The 19015-nt window shown below is 48.0% G+C and overlaps 5 protein-coding genes across 5 annotated transcripts; 2 read left to right on the top strand and 3 right to left on the bottom strand.

Annotated features, from left to right (window-relative positions):
- Positions 1–36: 36 nt before the first annotated feature.
- On the top strand, positions 37–1770 carry YALI1_B24252g (uncharacterized protein; the record flags this gene model as incomplete). The annotated part of the gene is made up of 1 exon (XM_501066.3): positions 37–1770. The coding sequence occupies one exon, from the start codon at positions 37–39 to the stop codon at positions 1768–1770; it is 1734 nt and encodes a 577-aa protein (XP_501066.3).
- Positions 1771–1967: 197 nt separating this feature from the next.
- YALI1_B24218g (uncharacterized protein) lies at positions 1968–3413 on the bottom strand (the record flags this gene model as incomplete). The annotated part of the gene is made up of 1 exon (XM_501065.3): positions 1968–3413. One exon carries the CDS (start codon positions 3411–3413, stop codon positions 1968–1970), a length of 1446 nt encoding a protein of 481 aa, XP_501065.3.
- A 393-nt stretch (positions 3414–3806) lies between these two features.
- YALI1_B24214g (uncharacterized protein) lies at positions 3807–4745 on the top strand (the record flags this gene model as incomplete). The annotated part of the gene is made up of 1 exon (XM_501064.3): positions 3807–4745. The coding sequence occupies one exon, from the start codon at positions 3807–3809 to the stop codon at positions 4743–4745; it is 939 nt and encodes a 312-aa protein (XP_501064.3).
- Positions 4746–4897: 152 nt separating this feature from the next.
- YALI1_B24185g (uncharacterized protein) lies at positions 4898–6709 on the bottom strand (the record flags this gene model as incomplete). The annotated part of the gene is made up of 1 exon (XM_501063.3): positions 4898–6709. The coding sequence occupies one exon, from the start codon at positions 6707–6709 to the stop codon at positions 4898–4900; it is 1812 nt and encodes a 603-aa protein (XP_501063.3).
- A 4378-nt stretch (positions 6710–11087) lies between these two features.
- YALI1_B24129g (uncharacterized protein) lies at positions 11088–12368 on the bottom strand (the record flags this gene model as incomplete). Its single annotated transcript, XM_066094187.2, has 1 exon — positions 11088–12368. The coding sequence occupies one exon, from the start codon at positions 12366–12368 to the stop codon at positions 11088–11090; it is 1281 nt and encodes a 426-aa protein (XP_065950259.1).
- Between the last annotated feature and the right edge of the window lie 6647 nt (positions 12369–19015).

Below are 19015 nucleotides of genomic sequence, written 5' to 3'. Positions count from 1 at the left end.
CACTAGAAGCAGCCAGGGCAAGACACGGCTACAGTCATGGGCAAGAAGAACAAGAACAAGAAGGCCGCGTCAGCGGCTCCTGATAACGCAGCTGCTGAGGACGTTGTTGTTGAGGATACCAACGTTCCGGAGACCCCTGTTACCCCGGAAACCGAGTCCAAGAAGGAGACTGTTGAGACCAACGGATCTTCTCTGGAGGAGCAAGTTGCGGCTCTGAAAGAGCAGCTTTCGACAACCACAAAACGGCTGGAGGTGGAGCGAGATGTGGCCGTGAAGCGCAAGGAGGCTGAAATTGATCAGTTGAAGAAAGAGATGGAAAGCGGAGATAGGGACGACAAGGTCAATGAGGAGCAGGTGGCTCAGTTGAAGCAGCAGATTGAGGAGTATAAAAAGTCCAGTTCCCAATCTGAGGGGGAGGTGAAGAAGCTGCAAGGACAATTGGAAGAGGCTAAGAAGGGAGGAGATAAGGAAGTGTCTGGGCTAAAAAAGGACCTAGCGGAGGCTAAAAAAGAGGTCGAAGAGGCTCATAAGAAGACAGAGTCGTTGAAATCACTTGAGAAGGAAGTATCTGAGCTTAAACAGAAGTTGCAAGAGGCCGAGTTGGCGAATTCTTCCTCTGACGAAGTCGAAAAGCTTCAGAAGAAGGTCTCTGAGCTTGAGCTGGCGAACTCTGACACCAGTACTACCAATTCTACAGAAATTACCTCCCTGAAGGAACAACTGGAGGCGAAAACGGAACAGTATGATAGCTTGCTGGACCGAATCACACAAATCAAATCCACCCTGGGCGAACGACTCAAGTCGGATGCCGCTGAGTTGGCAGACACACGTGAAAAGCTTGAAAAGGAGTCCGAGAAGGTTGCTCTTCTCAAGGACGAGCTCGTTGAGCAGTCTCAGGAGAGTAAGAAGCTTAACCAGGAGCTCAAACAGGCACGGGAGAAGTTCCAGAGTGAAATTGACGGACTGTCACGTGAACGAGATTTGTTGAAACGTGAGATTCTAGTCGTCCAGGAGACCGCGAACAAGTCTCAGGGTGCGTCTTCCAAGTATGAGATTGCTCTTTCTGAGCTCAAGACGGTGAACTCAGATCTGGAGACCCGAAACAGTGTTCTGCAAGACGAACTCACCGCCCTGAAGAAGTCGGTGCAAAGATATATCGCAGAAAGGAAGGACCTTGAAGACCAGGTCGAAGAACTCAAGAATGAGAAAACTTCCAGTTCGGGGGAGCTCGAGAAACAGATTCTGGAACACAAGACAGTGTCTGACAGTCTTAGGAAGGATCTGGATAGCGCCCTCAAGGAGACAGAAGAGCTCAAGAGTGAATGCAAGAAGCTGGAGGATAAGCTGGCGTCTGCTTCAGACTTTGAGAAGGAATCCAAGGACAAGTCTCTGTTGATCGGAAAGCTGAGACACGAGGCTGTGATTCTCAATGAGCATCTCACTAACGCTCTGCAGATGATCAAGAAGAGCTCAGAGGGTGATACAGTCGATAAGCAGCTGGTATCCAACCTCATTCTGTCCTTTGTCTCTTTATCGAGAGGAGATACTAAGAAGTTCGAGGTGCTGCAGTTGATCTCCAATTTCCTGGAGTGGGACGAGCAAGAAAAGGTCCAGGCTGGTCTTTCCAGATCGTCTTTCGTAACAGATGGAAAGCTAGAGAAAAGCAGTAGTTCCACTCAGTTGAGTGGACAAGGGGGGGATAGACAACCGGCAGTTGGCTTCTTTGGCAAGTTTGCTGAGTTCTTGGATCGGGAAGCAGGTAAGAAGTGACCACCGGGGACGATGTGATGATGATATCTTACAAAAGGAGGGGTCAGTGGCTATAAGTGCCCATTGGCAAGTACATAAAAATCAAATGTATGATTGTTTTTATAGGCGGTTATGTCTAGTAGACACGTTTGGGTGATGTAAGATCCATTCATATACTATTTACATTTGGAGCAGTGAATCCGCAGCTTGACTGTCTGTTACTTTCCAATACAAAACTTGCTGAAAACAGCCCCGAGAACCTCTTCAATGCCAATACCCTGGCCAGTAATCATACCGATTCCTTCTGCTGCCATTCTCAGCTCTTCTGTGGCAAAGACAACGGCTTCTAGATCATACTCCATGAATGTCTCCAACGCGGGGATTACTGTGGCGATCAGATTGTCCTTGACTCGCTGACTGGCAAGCACGGGATCCGAGCCTTCAATTGTAGTAATTTTGGAGAATTCAGAGGACAGCTTAGCGAGGAGAGTCTCGAGACCAGAGCTGGCAATACAACTGACCGGAATGATGGAATCGCGAGGCAGACCGATCTCTTCCATGAGTCTGTTTTTAAAAGCTTCAACCACATGATCCTCAACCAGGTCAGTCTTGTTGATAGCCACGACTATTTGCTTCTCTGCAGCATGCAATTGTTTGAGCTCAGCAATGATGTCGCTGCTGTGGTCACAACCATCAGCGGGGAGAACAGCCATAATCATGTGACTTTTCTGGAACCGTTCTCTTGCTCTTTTGATTCCCTCCTTTTCCACCATGCCTACTTGTTCTCCTCCTCTTAGTCCTGCAGTGTCTCCAAGAACTACCTTGTATCCAGCCACATCCAGACCAATCTCCACAACATCACGAGTAGTTCCTGCTTCTTCTGAAACTATAGCAGCGTTCCGTTTAGCCAAAATGTTGAGTAGAGACGACTTTCCGGCATTGGGCGCTCCAAGAAGGGACATGACGATACCCGACCGCAGAATCTCAGACCGCTGAACTTGAGCCAGATGATTCTTGATATCCTTTAGCAGACGACCAACATTCTCTTTTGTCTTTCCCACCAGAACCTCACCACTATCTATACCCTGGTTGTCATCTGAGAAGTCGATCAGAGCTGTTAACAACGCCATGTTCTCCACAATTCCTTCTCTCCAGGCTTCATAGACCTTTTTGCTGTGTCCAGACGATGCTTCTAACGATGCCTGACGTTGACTCTCTGTTTCAGCTTCAATCATGCTTCCGATTCCTTCGATTTGGGTCATATCAAGCTTTCCGTTGTAAAAGGCACGCTTTGAGAACTCTCCTGGCTCAGCGTACCGGATAGGAACTCCACTGCTGGGTTTCACACGCTGAATGGAGTCCAAAACAGCTCGCACGACTGCTGGACCTCCATGGACATGAAGTTCCAGCAGATCTTCTCCTGAGTATGATTTTGGACCGTTGAAGAAGAGAGTAAGGGCATGATCCAAGACCTTTGGAGGGTTGGAAAACGGCTGCTTCAACGTAGCAAGGGTAGCTACACGATGAGGAGGCGTCTTAGTCCTGTTGGTCAACTGCTTGTAGACGGTACTGGTGTCTGGTCCACTGACTCGAATGATGCTGACAGCGGCCCTTCCCGAGGCGGAAGAGAGCGCATAAATGGTGCTCTTTGTGTTTCGCAGCATATCCGACTGACTTGATAACGTGATGCAAGCAGGGAATGGAATCTCTGGGGGATATGGCAGTGTCCAAGAGGATATAGAGGAAGAGTGTGAGAGCGAGCGTCAGTAAAGAAAATGACATTAGAGTTCATAGTACAGTTGATAAAATGCAGTAATGTGAGAGGAAGGAGTGGTCATGGTGACGAACTTTTGAGAAAAGAGGAAGAACCAAACTATCCTATCGGTTGCTGTTTCATTTACAGCCTTTCATCATCTCCACCTGCTTCATCTTTGGCCATGCTTCTACACCCTCCATTTTAACTCTTCCTCTTATGATTATGCATGAAGATTTCAACCTCCCAATCTTGAGTCAGTCTCTCAGCGCACTAGGACCCTCATAACAACACAGTCTCTGAAATGCGCGGTTTTCGGCTAATTGCGCCGATCCAGCGCTCAATAGCCATTATTAGCCGTCTACAACCGATCACAGCCAACTTTCACTCTTCACCAGCTCTCAGATCACATGAAAACCCCCTGGGTATCCCGAAATCACCCGCGTCTGCGCCCAGAATCCCCAGAAAGACAACCAGACGCCCAGAACCGATAGCTGGGGTCAAGAAGACCATTGTCGTCAGTTCGGCAAAGGGCGGGGTTGGCAAATCAACCGTCTCCGTGAACACAGCACTCTCACTGGCCAAACGAGGTCTGAGGGTAGGACTCCTCGATGTGGACATCTTCGGACCTTCCATCCCTACAATGTTTGGGCTATCAGGCGAGCCGCGTATGACACACGAGGGAAAACTGATTCCAATGTCGAAATTCGGGATACAGGTCATGAGCATGGGGTTCTTGGTGGATCCTAACAAGGCAGTGGCGTGGAGAGGACTGCTAGTACAGAAGGCGCTTGAGCAGCTGCTACAGGACGTGGACTGGGGTACATTGGACGTTCTGGTGATGGACTTGCCACCCGGAACGGGAGACGTTCAACTGACTATTGCCCAAACTGTCAAGATTGACGGAGCCATCATTGTGAGTACTCCTCAGGATGTAGCTCTTGTGGACGTCGTCCGAGGTCTGGACCTGTTTGAAAAGACGTACACTAAGGTTCTGGGTCTGGTTCAGAACATGTCTGTGTTTGTGTGTCCCAATTGCAACCATGAGACTCACATCTTTGGTGTTGATGGAGCAGTCTCTAAAGCCAAGTCTCGTGGTCTGGGGGTCCTGGGTAACGTTCCTCTTGATCCTCAGATCTGCTCACAGTCAGACAAGGGTGTTCCTGTTGCTGTGAGTGGAGGTGTTCAGGCAAAGTACTACGACAAGATTGCTGAGGGTGTTGCTGAGCAGTTGGGTGTATAGACGTTACCATGTGATTATTATCATGTGGTTGTAAATAAATATTTATCGATTTGAGCTGTCCCTAGCGTTGTGTGTGACTGGCTCGTTCAACAGTGCTTGGAGTACTCGTACACACATCTCCCATGGGTATAATTACATTAATATTAAACTGTCTAGAGAAGGAAAACAAAGGCACCAGCGACGGCAGCAGCAATAGAAACACCGACGGCAGAAGCGCCGTTGGCCTGCTGAATGCCGTTCTTAGGGTTCTCCGACTGAGAACCAGGAGTAGGGTTAGCAGGAGTAGACTGGCCACCGTTCTGCTGGCCGCCAATGCCGGCATTTCCACCATTTCCAGCAGGAACATTGGGAGTGGAGCCAGAGTTGGCAGTGGGCTGGGGTGCTCGAGGAGCGGTGTTGGTATCATAAGGAACTGTCAGAGTGTAGGTGTTACCCGAGACGACGGCCTGCACAGCGGCAGTGGCATGGTCTGTAGGGACAACGGTGGTCAGCGTGACTGTGGGAGTGACACAGTTCCAGTTGAACCAGCCATCGCAGTGGGTCAGGGTCTGGGTGATGACCTGGGTGATGTAGGTAGTAGAGTCCGTGTTGGTGGGCTGAGGACCAACAACAGTAGTGACCTGGTTTCCCTGATTACCGCCGTTTGTAGGCTGGGGGTTGTTGTTGCCCTGAGTGGTAGGGAAGTAGGTCACGGTTTCAGGTTCGGGTGTCACGACCAAAGATTGTGAACCCACAACAATAGTAGTAGGCAGATAGGTAACTACCTCAGTAGTGGGCTGAGGCTCAGGACCTGCTGTAGTGGTATCACAAGGAACGGTTATGGTGAGCGTGACGCCCTCCACAACGGTCTTGATGGTGGTGATGCCGGGGTTGGTGGGCACAACTGTGGTAAGAGAGATGGTGGGGGTGACACACTTGTTGTCGCTGCAGTGGGTGATTGTCTGGACAACTGTGGAGGTGATAGACTCAACAGAAGTCACAGTGACGAAGGCGCCAGAGGAAGTGGGGGTGGCAGAAGCCTCAGATGAGACATCAGAGCCGGAGGAGACAGCGGAGGAGCCAGAAGAGACAGCAGACGAGCCAGAAGAGACAGCAGACGAGCCAGTCTCGGTAGAAATAGGGGTCTCAGAAGTGAACTGGGCCTGAGAAGAAGAAGCTCCAGTCGAAGAGAGGTTGCCCTGAGAAGTGGATGAAGAAGGAGTCTCAGAAGAGACGGCGGTGGAAGAGACGGCGGTGGAAGAAACGCCCTCGGAAGAAGGGGGCGTAGAAGAGACTGCTTCACTGCTGGAAGGAGCTTCAGAGGAAGTAGGAGTGGCTGAAGAAGAGGGAGCGGCGGAAGAAGAAGGCACCGCTGAGGAAGAAGGAGCGGCTGAGGAAGAAGGAGGAGAAGCTGAAGTGGTAGGTACGGCAGAAGTAGGAGTCGCAGAGGTGTCACCTGTGGGGGTAGCAAAGATACCCAGGTCGGAGAAGAGCTTGGACACACGGGCAGAACCGGAGGAAACAGCGCTTGCGACGCCAGCGTCGGTAGTGAAAGACTTCACATTGGCGGTGAACAGGTTCCAGTACAGGGTGTTCTCGCTCTGGACGTTGCTAATGGCCTGCTGGACGTTGTAGTGAGGCAGGTATTGAGAGATGAGCGAACGAGCTGTGGTAAAGTCGGGAGATTCTTCGTAGGAATTAGCAGAGTTGATAACAGCTGTGACAAAGGCAGGGAAAGAGTCAGTATCGAAGCCGACTAGCACCGAGTTTCCGGCCTGGTCAAGAATGTCGTAGATGAAAGGGTTGGAGGCAATGTACTTGACGAGCTGATCGACCTCAGACTTGGCCTGGGCGTCGTTGATCTCGGAGTTGTGGGCGGAAATGACTCCGTTGGAGAAGCCGTCGATGGCGCCATCGGCAATGACGTTCTGAGCCTTGGCCTGTTGCAAGACTGCCGTGAGGAGAACGAGTGTGGTGAACTTCATTGTTGAGATGTACGGTAGTAGCTAAAGACGAGCACTCCGTGGAAGCGTCTCAGGGTCTTTAAGTAGGCTCTCCAATGTTCGACGACATGCATCTACAGTACCAGGGTCCTAAACGGCTCACGCCGCCGCCGTAAACAAGGACAATAAACTCCCGTCTAGCATGCAAAAAGCAAGGCTTGAGTTTATGACGGGGGGTGTAGGCAGCTCATTCACCAGTGGGGTTTAATAGAGGGGGAGTTGGTTGTACTTGTTCAGAGTGTGATATGTTGGCGTATTGGACAACTCAGGAAAAGAATTTTTGAGTATCTCTGATCGTGTTGCTCAGGCTGCTCTCGTATTACGCATCGTCAATCAGTCGATCATCTATGGAGCTTTCCGAAGACCACCGTAGGTTGGCGTGAGTTCAATGCATAATCAGAGTGTTTTGCATGAGACTATTTTCCCCCGCATGATTCGGCATGATGAAAAAAGACGAGGCTAAAGAACAGTACAGTAGTACGATGAGCCGTGCGAGTTACGTGGGCGCGATATATTTGGGGTAATAAAAGGTGCAACTAGTCTCAGGTGACTGATTCATCGTCGTTAGCATTCCAGCAGTCATCGATTGGACCAGATACTCGTGCTCTCATGGTCCTACTTTGCAGCCCTGTCACACTCTATTGTCCAAGAAACTTCAATACCCTTGTTGCTTTTCCGTATACAGTACAGCACAAGTGGAGGAATGAAGCTAGTTGTTGTTGGTGGCTGTTTTTTTTGCAATGATGCAGGGTGTTCATATAGGGCAACATGAGAGCAATTCTGAACGACTTATTTGAAGAGAGTGCCGGCCAATCGTTAAGGTCGGCCTGGCCTTCTTCAGCATGTCCACAAGTCTCTTAAGAAGCTCCTCAGCAAGTTTTACACCTCCGTAAATAGGTTCTGTCATGTTGTTGACAGATGACCCAGAAAGCGCAATAATGGACTTAACCGGCTGAAAATTTGACAGATACCCCTCCGAACTTCTCTCACTCGCTGGTGATAATCACAAGCCATTCCAAGCATTCCAGCGTGTCTCAGACAGACCATGGGAACCGTTGAGTACGTCGTAACTTCGTTAAACATAGAGTTGCGGATGTTGACATTCCACAAGCAAGCCAAAGACATGGTCAAAGCCTTACATTCACACACCCCACCACGCCAAGAGTCACTATTGAGGACCTGGCGCAACATCCATTGCGGGGCTTGGGCTTCGCATGGTACCAAAATGACGGCCCGGATCTCCCCAATAGCATGGTGACAACTGAGTCTCCAAGATGAAGAGGCGCTACTGCTTGAAAGTGGTTGCTCGTTTGTTATGATTTATGAATCAGTTCAGAAAGGTGAGACTGTCTCACTGTGTTTTTGGTACGAATGTTTTGGGAAATTTTTCTGTGCGAACATCAATCATTGTTGTATTATTCGAATGGCGACCACAATCCTCGGGGGACTACTACAGTATATACATGTAGCCATCTTTGCTGTAAACATCAAGTCCGGGAACTAAACTGTTGGGCTAAGAGGCGTTCGCGCCCAACTGTTTTTATGAGGGAACGTCAAGCTAACATTCTCGTGATAATAGACTTCTTAAAAGGTTAGTTTGGTTGTTTAGGCCATCTCAACTGGACTCTATGCCTGTTTTTTTGTTCCACCAGTCGTTGACTTTAGTTCATGAGAAGCTAAGTACCATGAAGATGTTTAAGAAGTTGTCTATTCTGTTTAGGATCAATTATTGGATGGACCTGGACCATCATACTGTGTTCATCACTTACGACACTTCATTAACAGCACGTTCAGCAGATACTATCCCTGTCAATAACTAACCTGAACATTACTGCTCGACCAGTCTACAGTATGAGTCGTTGCAAACCCTTCTTGTGCCCTAGACTCTACCCGGTCTGTCCCTCTCTCACAACACTGGAAACCCTCTCAAGCAAACTCCAAAACAAAACGTCTCATTTCCCGTCCCTCGTCATGTAACTGTTTGGCAATCTCGTAGGGCAACATTTAGTGGCCGTCTATCCCGGAATACCCCCATTTTCGGCTACCCTACATCAACCTAATCATCCTCAGTCTACTTTAGATGCGTTTCGAACTAAAGCAGGGGTGGCATGTGTGCTGGTGAATTTTGTAATGGGTTCAGGGATACAAATTGGTAATAGAGCCGTCTGTGAGTATCTTAACAGCAATTATGCGTCAATGTAATCAGTTACCTCCACTCTCTATTCATTCCCCACACCTATATGGGAACTGGGACCATATGAAACACGCTACTGTAGGCACCAACCCACTAAAGCATTGCTAGGCTGCGATGTTGTTTTTTTAGCGGCAAACGGCTGTATCAACCAAGGTCTATGCCGCTTGGTGTTCTCGTGCTTTCATGGTGTCGGTACGGTCTATACTGTTCTTCACATTGTGCTATTACTACTCCTATACATGTCAGTGACCTGGGTTGCAGTTTCAGGTGCTATTGGATCGGAGATTTGCTGTAGTCGGAGATTTCTGCAGCCCAAAAGCTGGTACAAGTAACTCTTAGACGCAAGAATATTATAACGATCAAGTGTGGGTACCCTGAAAGTGGGTGGTATACGACCTTCTATAGCCCTTTGTTACTGTCCTACTAGTCGTCTCCCTGAGAGGGACCATCAGCCTGTACGTCAACGTTGAGCCCTCCAATATTAATTCACTCTTTTCAGTTGTCTTCACATTGATAAATGAGCGCTATTATTATTCCCCCGACCCCAACTCGTCTCCCAGGGTAATCTTTAGTACTGTACACCTACAGTAACCTCCACACGCCTACACCCTGCTACATGTAGACAGCAGTCTGCATCATGCGGGTTTTGGCACTAAGACTGTCGGTTTCCGGTCTAGGCTTGTCATTGGAGCTGTCAACGTAGTATTATCGAGTCTGCCAAGCCAAGAATTAATTTTACCCCTAGTTATTGTGTTCTATACCCGAGTATCGTGGTACAGTAATGCCTGCTCATGCTGTTCTTCAATGGACATGACTTGGGGTTACCACCTTAAGAAGAGTTCGTTTAATTTACTCTATTGTACTGCTGAATGATACTGACCTATTCCAAACCCATTTCCACCGTTTCCACCGCTTTATATACCGTCAAATGTACCACATAAACGCGCTACTGCACTCCATAATTTCATGAAAATGGGCTGATGTTGGACAGGCCTTGGACGACGATATTATGGACTTACATGTTGTAATGTAAACGGGACTGTTTGTTCGACAACAGGAGCTAGAGTGGATGCCGTCCGGATGTAGGTATCCTGTACTACATTCGTTCCAATCATAGACATGGATACGAAGACACATTACAACATAGACAGGACACGTTCAATTCTGAAACAGGCCCTCGGCTAAAGCTCCCAGCGCCACTTATAATAGCACTTGCACCATTTCATACAATTCTCTTGCAACTCCCCAGCCCTGGTTGCCAGCATCTACAGTAGATGCTGGCAGTGTACAGTGTAGTCAACATCTCTGATTTGGAAGTGCAGTACTTTCGCAAACCCCTATCAGTGTAGAACACAGTAGCTACTGGTACAGAAACCAGGCTGAAATTTCGGAAGTCACATTTGTCTGAAATGATGATATAGCTACAGTGTAGCGTCACAACCTATTGAAACACGATATCTTCAGCTCGCCGTTGTGAATTACTTGTACTCAGTTCTAGACATCCTACAGTATATATCAGTTCTATGATACCGATAAGCACCAACTATGAAGAGTCTCAGCGTCAATAGGTCAGGATTTAAGAGATCGAGATTTAACTAAATGTTTTTATCTATCAAACCATTGCTTTTGCGGTTCTCTTCGTTATATTGACACCTACAAAACTCCAACAAGGTTTCAACTAATATATATACATGTAATTAACAAATACTCTAACCATTGCAACCCTTCTACTCTGCAACTAGCTACAAGAACTCATACAAGAACATTTTACACTCAACTTCCCAACTAACGCACGCATTTTTTTTATTTTTCATCATATTTCATCATTAACTACCACCACCTGGATAAGGAATCGAAACCAAATAAAAGCGGTACAATCCGAGTCCCTGATTTTCTCTAAACTCACTCACACCCTTCTTTTTGCAATCTGGGCCCTTTACAAGCCCCTACATATACATAGTCAGTGTCTCCATACATAAATTACTCGTACAGTCTGGTGACTACAATTTGCTCACTATTAACATATACACATAAATATTACCCAATGCAACCTATATAATGCAACCAGCCTGCTGGCTATTTTTTTGTCTGATTTTGATCGTTTTGTCGTTTGTCGATCGTCGATTGTAGTTTGTAGTTTGTAGTTGATGTTTGATTGTGTGAGTTTTAACACCGTCGAAGAACAAACATGGACACGTCTGAGGTGGCCACCTCGCCTCTCTTTTCTAGTCCCTGCAGCATGTCCATCAGAGTGTTGTTACGGTGGCCTTCCTGGGCCATGATAGCTGCGTACCACTTGTACTCTTCTGAGGTCCACTTCTTACCCCAGTCCTCAATCTCCACGTTCTTGCGTGCGCTGGAAAACAACACCTCTATGTCTCCCACCGAATTTAGGAACGAGAGCTGCTCCTCAAAAGTGGGGGGAGTGGGAGGCAGCTGCGAGATGAGCTCACAAGTGTTTGTGTTGATCATGGAGAGCGCCAGCATCTGTCGCAGGGCTCGGTCGAGATTGGGCGAGATTGTCTTGGTGAAGAAAGACAGGTTGGAGGGGTACAGAAGCACCATGCATCCTCCAGGCACGAGCTCTCGCATTCTCGAGTTGACAAACTCCTGAAAGGGAGGCAGAACGTGTGTGGGAAGAGGAAGAACAGCAAAGGTGTAGTGGATGGATGCGGGGGGAGAAACCATGCTGGTAGAGGTGTTCATGAACGAGTACGATTCAAACACGTCTCGAGGAGGGGTGGTATGGGGCAGAAGCTGCACTGTGGGGGCGCTCAGGTAGTCTACCGACTGTCTAGAAGACAGCGAAGTGGATCGCGAAAGCTGTGACTCGTTGGGGGAGCTAGCATGAATGTAGTTGAGAGAGGCTCTAATTTTTCGGTGGCCCATAAGGTCGTCTTCGTCTGCGAGATCGGGGCTCATGGGGTCAAACTGGTGGCCAAAGTAGGAGAGGCGAGGAGTCAGAGAAGGAGACGCAACCTTCTGAGCGTCCACGACATCAGCTCCAGCAAAGGCGGGGTATGCAGGCTCTGCTGCTCCATTTGCAGTGGGAACCCAGGAGGAGCTTGGGGTGGCTTGTCCGTAAGAAGGAGGGATTATGGACTTGTGAGGAGGAACCACGTGGGTCACGTGGATGCTAATGTCTGTGTTTTCTTGCAGCGACTTGTAGGTGTCCAGGATCTCGGGGATTGCGAGCTGGTAGGCGTCGCCGATAGAAGATCGAACCGACAGAATCTTCACTGTCTGTTCTCTGGTCTGCAATCCAAGATCCACAACGTTGGCTGAAATCACATGGACGGCCTGCTCCAGCATGGACTGGCCCGGCGACTCGCAAAAGGGAGGCGAGGCGACATCGAGAGGGTCCAGCGAGTTTGTCTTTGTGTGCAGACGCTCGGCGTAGTGGTCCAGAGTTGGCTGCGATGGGGTTTCGAAAGGGAATGACAGCATTTCTGAACTGGGTATGTCGTAGTATGCTTACTTAAGCAGGACTAACAAGAGTCGTCGATATGGGGGGAAAACGAGTCGGCTAGTATTTGGCAACGTCGAATTGTCGCTTTGTCACTGTCGAGAGGCTTCTTGTGTCGTTAAAAGCTGTGAATATGAGGTTGTGTGGTGGGCAAACTTGTAGGTCGAGATACTACTCGTACTGTATGGAGTGTGAATGTGACAGACGGTTGTTTGGAACTGTGACTTTTGAGTCGAGTGACAGGTAGACGGATGTGTTGATGGAAAAGGCGGAGAGGAATGTCGAATACTCGTTTTCAAGGGTCGTTTCGGGTCACTTCTTCTCGGGTTCTGTGTCGCTCGTTCTGTGTGCCGGTCCTTCAACAGCAGAAACACACTCCTTTATCCAACATGTTAAGTCCACTTTTCGTTTTCCATTTTTCCGCCCTCGCGCTTTTTGTCTTTTTCTACCACTTTTGCTTTTCTCAAATCTTGATGCTTTTGCTATTTCCCTCGATTTTGCAAAGCCATTAAATTTAGAGTTGGTATTATCGAGCAATGTAGACAGACATTAATAGCCCGTCGATGAAGAGGTACGAGTGGGAATTGTACCAAATAAACAACATAGTATTATTCAGCAGGGCTAGACGGCCACAATGATGTGCTTTACTTGCTTATATCTCCTCTCAGAAGCCCATTGATCATGTTTTACGTTCACATAAACTACGAGAACAATTGAAAGTAGCATACATACAATACAATCGGACAGTTTCTAGAAAAAATAAGATTCTGTCCAACTACCTGAAAAGAAAAGGAATTTGTCCGGGGGAAAAAAATAAATGGGCTAATTCGACCTTTTTAAACATCTTTGCGCCCTCATTATCTCGAAAACCAGCCTCAAATATCCCCAAATCCCCCCACGGACACATTACCGAATCCAGGCCTGCAGAACCTACTTTGCCTCCCAACTCATGGAGCTTAAATCAGCTGCTCCGCTACCCTATCCAGTAGTGCAAGGCAGAAAAGACAGAACATGTTATTGGCTATTTGCAAATGAGATAGCAGCCACAAAATATCCTGCTGCTTCGCCCGATACTCAGGTGAGAGACCACCACCTCAGATCGCCCTCAATGCAACATTCGAGGTCACGTGACTGATTCACCCGTCCCTAAAACAACCCGTTCTTACCATCTTTCTCTCTCTCTTTCTCTCTCTCTCTCTCTATCTCTAATTATCTCTTTCACTTTCTCTCACTTTCACTTTCTTTCTTTCTTTGCCTCTCCACACGTGACAACTCTAATAACCGAAACTTCTCTTGCCTCCAAGACGTGTATTCTGGGCTGAGCAATGCAAGGAATGTGTTAACCGAGTTGATTTGTCCAAACAGCACATATTCACAGGTTAATTGGTATCCTCTTAAAGATGCGGAACGCGTGACCTCGAATGTCGACCCCATTTCTCTGTAGTGCAAAAACTCCTTCCACCGCAGACAAATCGCAACAAATGAAGATTTAAACAACGCCAACTCAAAAGCTATTCATCCCAACACAACCGTAATTTTCCCACCCAACTAGGAATGTATTTTTCCCAATAAATCTCCAAGGCGTCTACTTGAGGCTAATTGCATTGGTTGAGGAAATGCATATATCGAGTATCCAGCCCTGCGAGCAGTCTGAGTGGCTGCTAAGACCACTGTTGGAGTTGGCTTGGCACAACAATTATAACCGTGAACTCCGTTTCGTGGCTTTATCCGCGCCAATGCATCTTCCAGAGGATCCTCCACTCCAATGCCCTACTCGTATTACTGCACCTGCCCACTTCAAACCGCTTCTGCCTTTCAATTACTCTGAGACTTGCTCTCCAGATAGTTCCAACGACATCTCTTTTCAAGCACATTTTCTCCCTTAAGCTGCCTAAAAGGGACGGGATTCGTTTTGTAGAAACGCCTGCGGTTGGCTCCAATTGGGCGTCTCAGCGGCTGAAAAGGTGGAAACCACGCCAGTTAACGCAATCTAGGCGGCCGGAGATGCATCAGACATGTTTCCAAGCCGCTTGCAAGCTGTATGGCCTCTTCCATAAGTAGGCATATTGCTCGGCTATTACGCTAGTGGAAAGTAAAAGTCACGTGGACAGGTCATTAGGCTCTCCAGTGGCGCCGTTGCTGGGATACGGGCGTACGCGGGGCACGTGACCCTTCGTTACGGACCGGAACCTCTGGTTTTCTTTCCTCTTCTCTTATCATGCAGCAGATATGAAGATCGTCTGAGGGATTTTCGGTGGTGGGTCGGTTTGTCGATCATGTGACCGTATCAGCTGCTTGTTCGTTGGTTCTTGGTCACGTGGCCGCCCTGTTTTTCCACATAATATTCCCATATTATTTGTTCCTGTATCAGACCCGAGACCCTTCAGGTACAGGCACACGCGTCAAACTAGCTTATCAGATCTACACCGTTACAGGGTGGGCCATTGAAAAGCTGAAATGGGTTGGGGTGGGCTAACCTCAAGAGCCTACTGTACTTGGGAGTACTCACACGCCTTGTACACTGTACTCTCCCAGATTCGTATAGGCCGTTTCATCTTCAAGTTTATCATGTAACATGTGGTAGAGCAACTTACATTGACCGCTGCAATAAAGCAGTATTGCAAAGCAGCTGGAACAGTTCAGAATGCAGCTTGGTGTTTTTTTCTTGCGCATTTGCTTTTAGCGTGGTGAGAATTTCTTTTTCGGCCCTTGCTCTGGTGTCTTATATTAGCTATCTTGTGCGCACACCTTGCTCTGGCATGCCATGTCTTGTAGATGAAACGTGCTACAAGTAGTGATTGAGAGAAAAGAAATGACCAAAAAGAAACGACAGAGTGTGAGAGAATTCGAATATCCCGGTCCACCCTGTACTTGTACGGTACCAGTACTTTTACTTGTAGACGGGGCTGTGGAGCATCGAGACACTCTCACGGACCCCCACAATCCATGCTCTCCATTAGCAGCACGTAGCCGTGGAGAGAGTTTGTGACTGTAAACCTGATTGGGCTTTCCAGGGGTTTGTACCGATATTAAGGGCTCTGAGACAATGTTCGGGTTGGTGGGTTCGGTTGACCTACTTGTAGCATAGACAGGTGCACCGAATCTGTAAACAGCTGCGTATCCGGAAACTGGCACCTGAGCGGCTCGCAGAGAGAGACACCGGTCTACACTGAAAGAGAAAGGGAATACGCTCACACTTATTGGTTGTAGAGTTTCCCCATCACGTGGTAATACAGCCTACAAAGGACATCATGCTGAGGTGGGTTTCAGGAGGTCCTTGGACTGTTGAGTTGAGATAGTTGAGACGGTTGGGGGTCCAGTTTCAGACTCCCGGAATCATGGGGCTGTTCAACAGGCTACGCCAAGCAAGCAGCACCAGTCGTTGTCTCTCAAACATTCCTGCTACTCATTCTACTAGTAGCCATGTTGCCGACAGTGAACCCAGCGAGGCTACTGTTGTGGCTGTAAACATATTACGGCTGGTCCCAGATGAACGCAGTGGCTTCATCGGTCTTGCAGCTCCCGGTACAAGTAGAACGTGCACATCTCCCGCATCAACAAAACAGCCACTGTAGCAGGTGTCTGCAGTATGGGAACTTCGAAGCTTCGTAAAGCCACCGGTAAATCATATGGGGGTCTTAAAACTGGAGTATATATCCACTCTCCGTGATAAATGTATATAATGGTACCAATATCGCCATAGTCACGGGTTCCCCTTCGGCTCTGGGACCAACATGGAAGATGTTCTCGGGTTTTTTGTTTAGCTTAGTGTTTGGAGCTTGAAATGTCAGTTAACACCCATTAGGCCTATGGGAGGATGGTCGGGAGGAGTCCAATTGTCTTGATCCGTTTCCGGTTCCATGTCTCTCGGCTGTTCGCTGTTTGAAACAGGGCTGTCTGAATAGTTTCGAAAAGAGGTCCGTCTGGAAGAGGCTGAGAAAGTGCTGAAACTAGGCCAACAGTCCTGTTTCTGACTCTTTACTCCTCCTGTGACCAATCTGCTTCTTCAGAAACTCCGTGTCGTGCCATACATAACACCCGCTCCTTGTTCACCTGTGACCCCCCACTGATAGTGACACAGCACTGACAAACATACATTCAACCAAAGGCCGAATGACTAGGCCCATGCGGATACTCTGCATCTCCTCGGGCTAGGGCTTCTGGAAATGGCAGCTCTCCCTGCTTGTAGGTTGCTACTAAGATCGACATGAAGCCTAACGGTAAACCGATCGGTTAGCGGTGGGGGAGAAGGAAACGGGATCCAAACCTCCAAACGGGCTACAATTGTAGAAAGTAAGCAAAACTTTGGCAGAAAGAAACCGGGCCCAAATCACGGGTCCCTGATCTACGCAGAGGCCAGAAAAAAATCGGACCCTCATCTGGAGCTGTTCTGATCGAGAGTTGAGGATCAAGAAGTAAAACCTCCATGGAAACAGATGCTGCAGCACCAGATTAAGACCACAAACGGCTCGTAAAAGTTGAATCGCATGTGCTCGTTGCCACGGAAACGATCGACGGACTCCTCCAGCAACTTGTTCTTAGCCGAACCTTGGTCTGTGGCTGTCTTAGGTCTACTCATGGTTGTAGCCTATGTACTGTAGGTAGCCGGTCACCACGGGCTATAGTAGGAGTAGAGACATGGTAAATGGGGTGTTCGATAGCTGATATTTGTGCGAACTGAATTATCACTTTCAATCAATGATTGAACTACCATCACCCTCCCAAAACCCCACAGTAATCCGAAACTGACACGGATTCGGTACAATGCCAAACTCTAAATTTTAGCCCTCTGCATTATGCGAGAAAAAAAAAGCTTGAGGGATGCTAAACTGCAGCCCAACGAGTCAGCGTTTTGCAACCGATGCACAGCAGATTAGCAACATCGTAAGCAAGAAAGAGGGGGGGATGCGCACGTCACGTGACTGGCAAGTCGTTGATAAGCTTTTCATTGTAGAGGCAGGGAAAAGTCTGCCAGTTGCGACCGAAATCAGGCCATACTCTCGAGGTGTAGCTGAGCTACTCGTACAAGAATGAAACAGCTGTACAAACGTTTCAGGAGAGAGAGGGAAAAAAGCACATTAAGACATGTTCGGGAACCTGTTCCTTTGTGAGTTTGCGGGAGTAAATTGATGATTATGTAATTGTGTGTAAATGGGATTCTAGGTGATAAAACAGCTGTGTCCATCAGGAGGACCAGACCCTGTAATTATGGCTGTATGCTGTCGGTTAATTACTGTCATGTAAGGGCGCGTCTAGACGAGAAAATCTATGTTAATTAAAGTTCTAGTAACCTCGATTTATGACTCTCTCGATGAGTCTTCACTGAATATCAAGTTCCCAGCTCGCTTTGAACTGAGAGCTTGGCATTCGGAGTGAAGACTCATTGAGAGTACAAGTATTTATACGAGTACAGGATTCGTCTTGCCCATTTCCAGATCTTCCCCGCTCTTAAGAAGCGATTTACATACCCAATTATACATGTTCATATAAGCGGAACTCAAAATTAGACAGCTGTAGCAATGTTATAAAATGTTCAATTCCGGGGCCAGGTGGAGCGTCTTGTTGTGAGATGAATTTGTTAGCCGGGAGGATATACGATCGTGGTCAGTTCTGCTCACAAAACTCTCTAGACTCCCTACTCCACCGAGCTGCTCGCACAGCCCTCCACCCAGGCAAAAGTTACCGGCTTTAACCTCCCTGCTGGCACCGATTAGAATACGATCGCAAAGAATACGAAAACCAAAATTCAATTGGAAAATTCCACAGTCCATTTTCATCCAAAGCTTGTGCGACGCGGTTATTTTGGTGTTATTTAATTCCCATTAAATTTTTTATATTACAGGGAAATACAGCAATGTTGATTTCCGGAGATCGACACACCCACAGGTGAGCGTTGGGAATGTGAGTGCCAAAGAAGAAAGGTCACGTGAGCGGACAGGAGGAGCTGGGGTCACGTGGATAGTTGACTGCCGGCGGGTTTGCAATGGTCACATGACTCTGACTGTAAACCCGAACAATAGAAGTGTTTACAAAGCCTAACCAAGAGTTTAAGTAAAGTTGATAAGAGTGGGGGGGGGGGGGGGGGGGGGGGGGGAATGGATGATAGCAGGGGTAGCTGATGTGGAGACTAAATTGTTGTATTTCTTGTGGTCTGGGGAGTACTGTTATGTTTTTATAATTCCAGTATGGCCTTTTTTGAAGGAGTTAGAGGCGGCCGTTTACCATCCATACAGTTAGCATTCCTCAGCCGTAGTTGAGGTATTTGTTGAATTGTGGAGACGGACCAAAGAGGCAATGACTCTGCGATATGCACTATTAGCGTGATGAGATCATGTGCCCGAGCTGAGCCTTGGCCATCTGACGTTTGATCTCGAGTTCTCATCTGAACGTGATATTGGGGGTGAGAGCATGACGTGTGAGGCTCAGCCGAGGTGCTAGAGTTGGGGAGGAGTTGATGACGAGGATTGACTGGCGGGAGGCGTTATATTGGACCTATTAGTGAAGTTCTAATTGCACCTAAAAGTTCTTACTAAGCCAGGTCCACTGCCCCAGCCAACAGGTATCATCTTCACATGTTGTAACCACTGTATTGTAGACCTTAATCACCCAAGTTCCAGATAGATGGCCA

The sequence above is a fragment of the Yarrowia lipolytica genome, chromosome 1B (genome assembly GCF_001761485.1).
Source record: "Yarrowia lipolytica chromosome 1B, complete sequence".
Classification (NCBI taxonomy): domain Eukaryota; kingdom Fungi; phylum Ascomycota; class Dipodascomycetes; order Dipodascales; genus Yarrowia; species Yarrowia lipolytica.
This window is presented reverse-complemented; position numbering and strand designations above follow the sequence as displayed.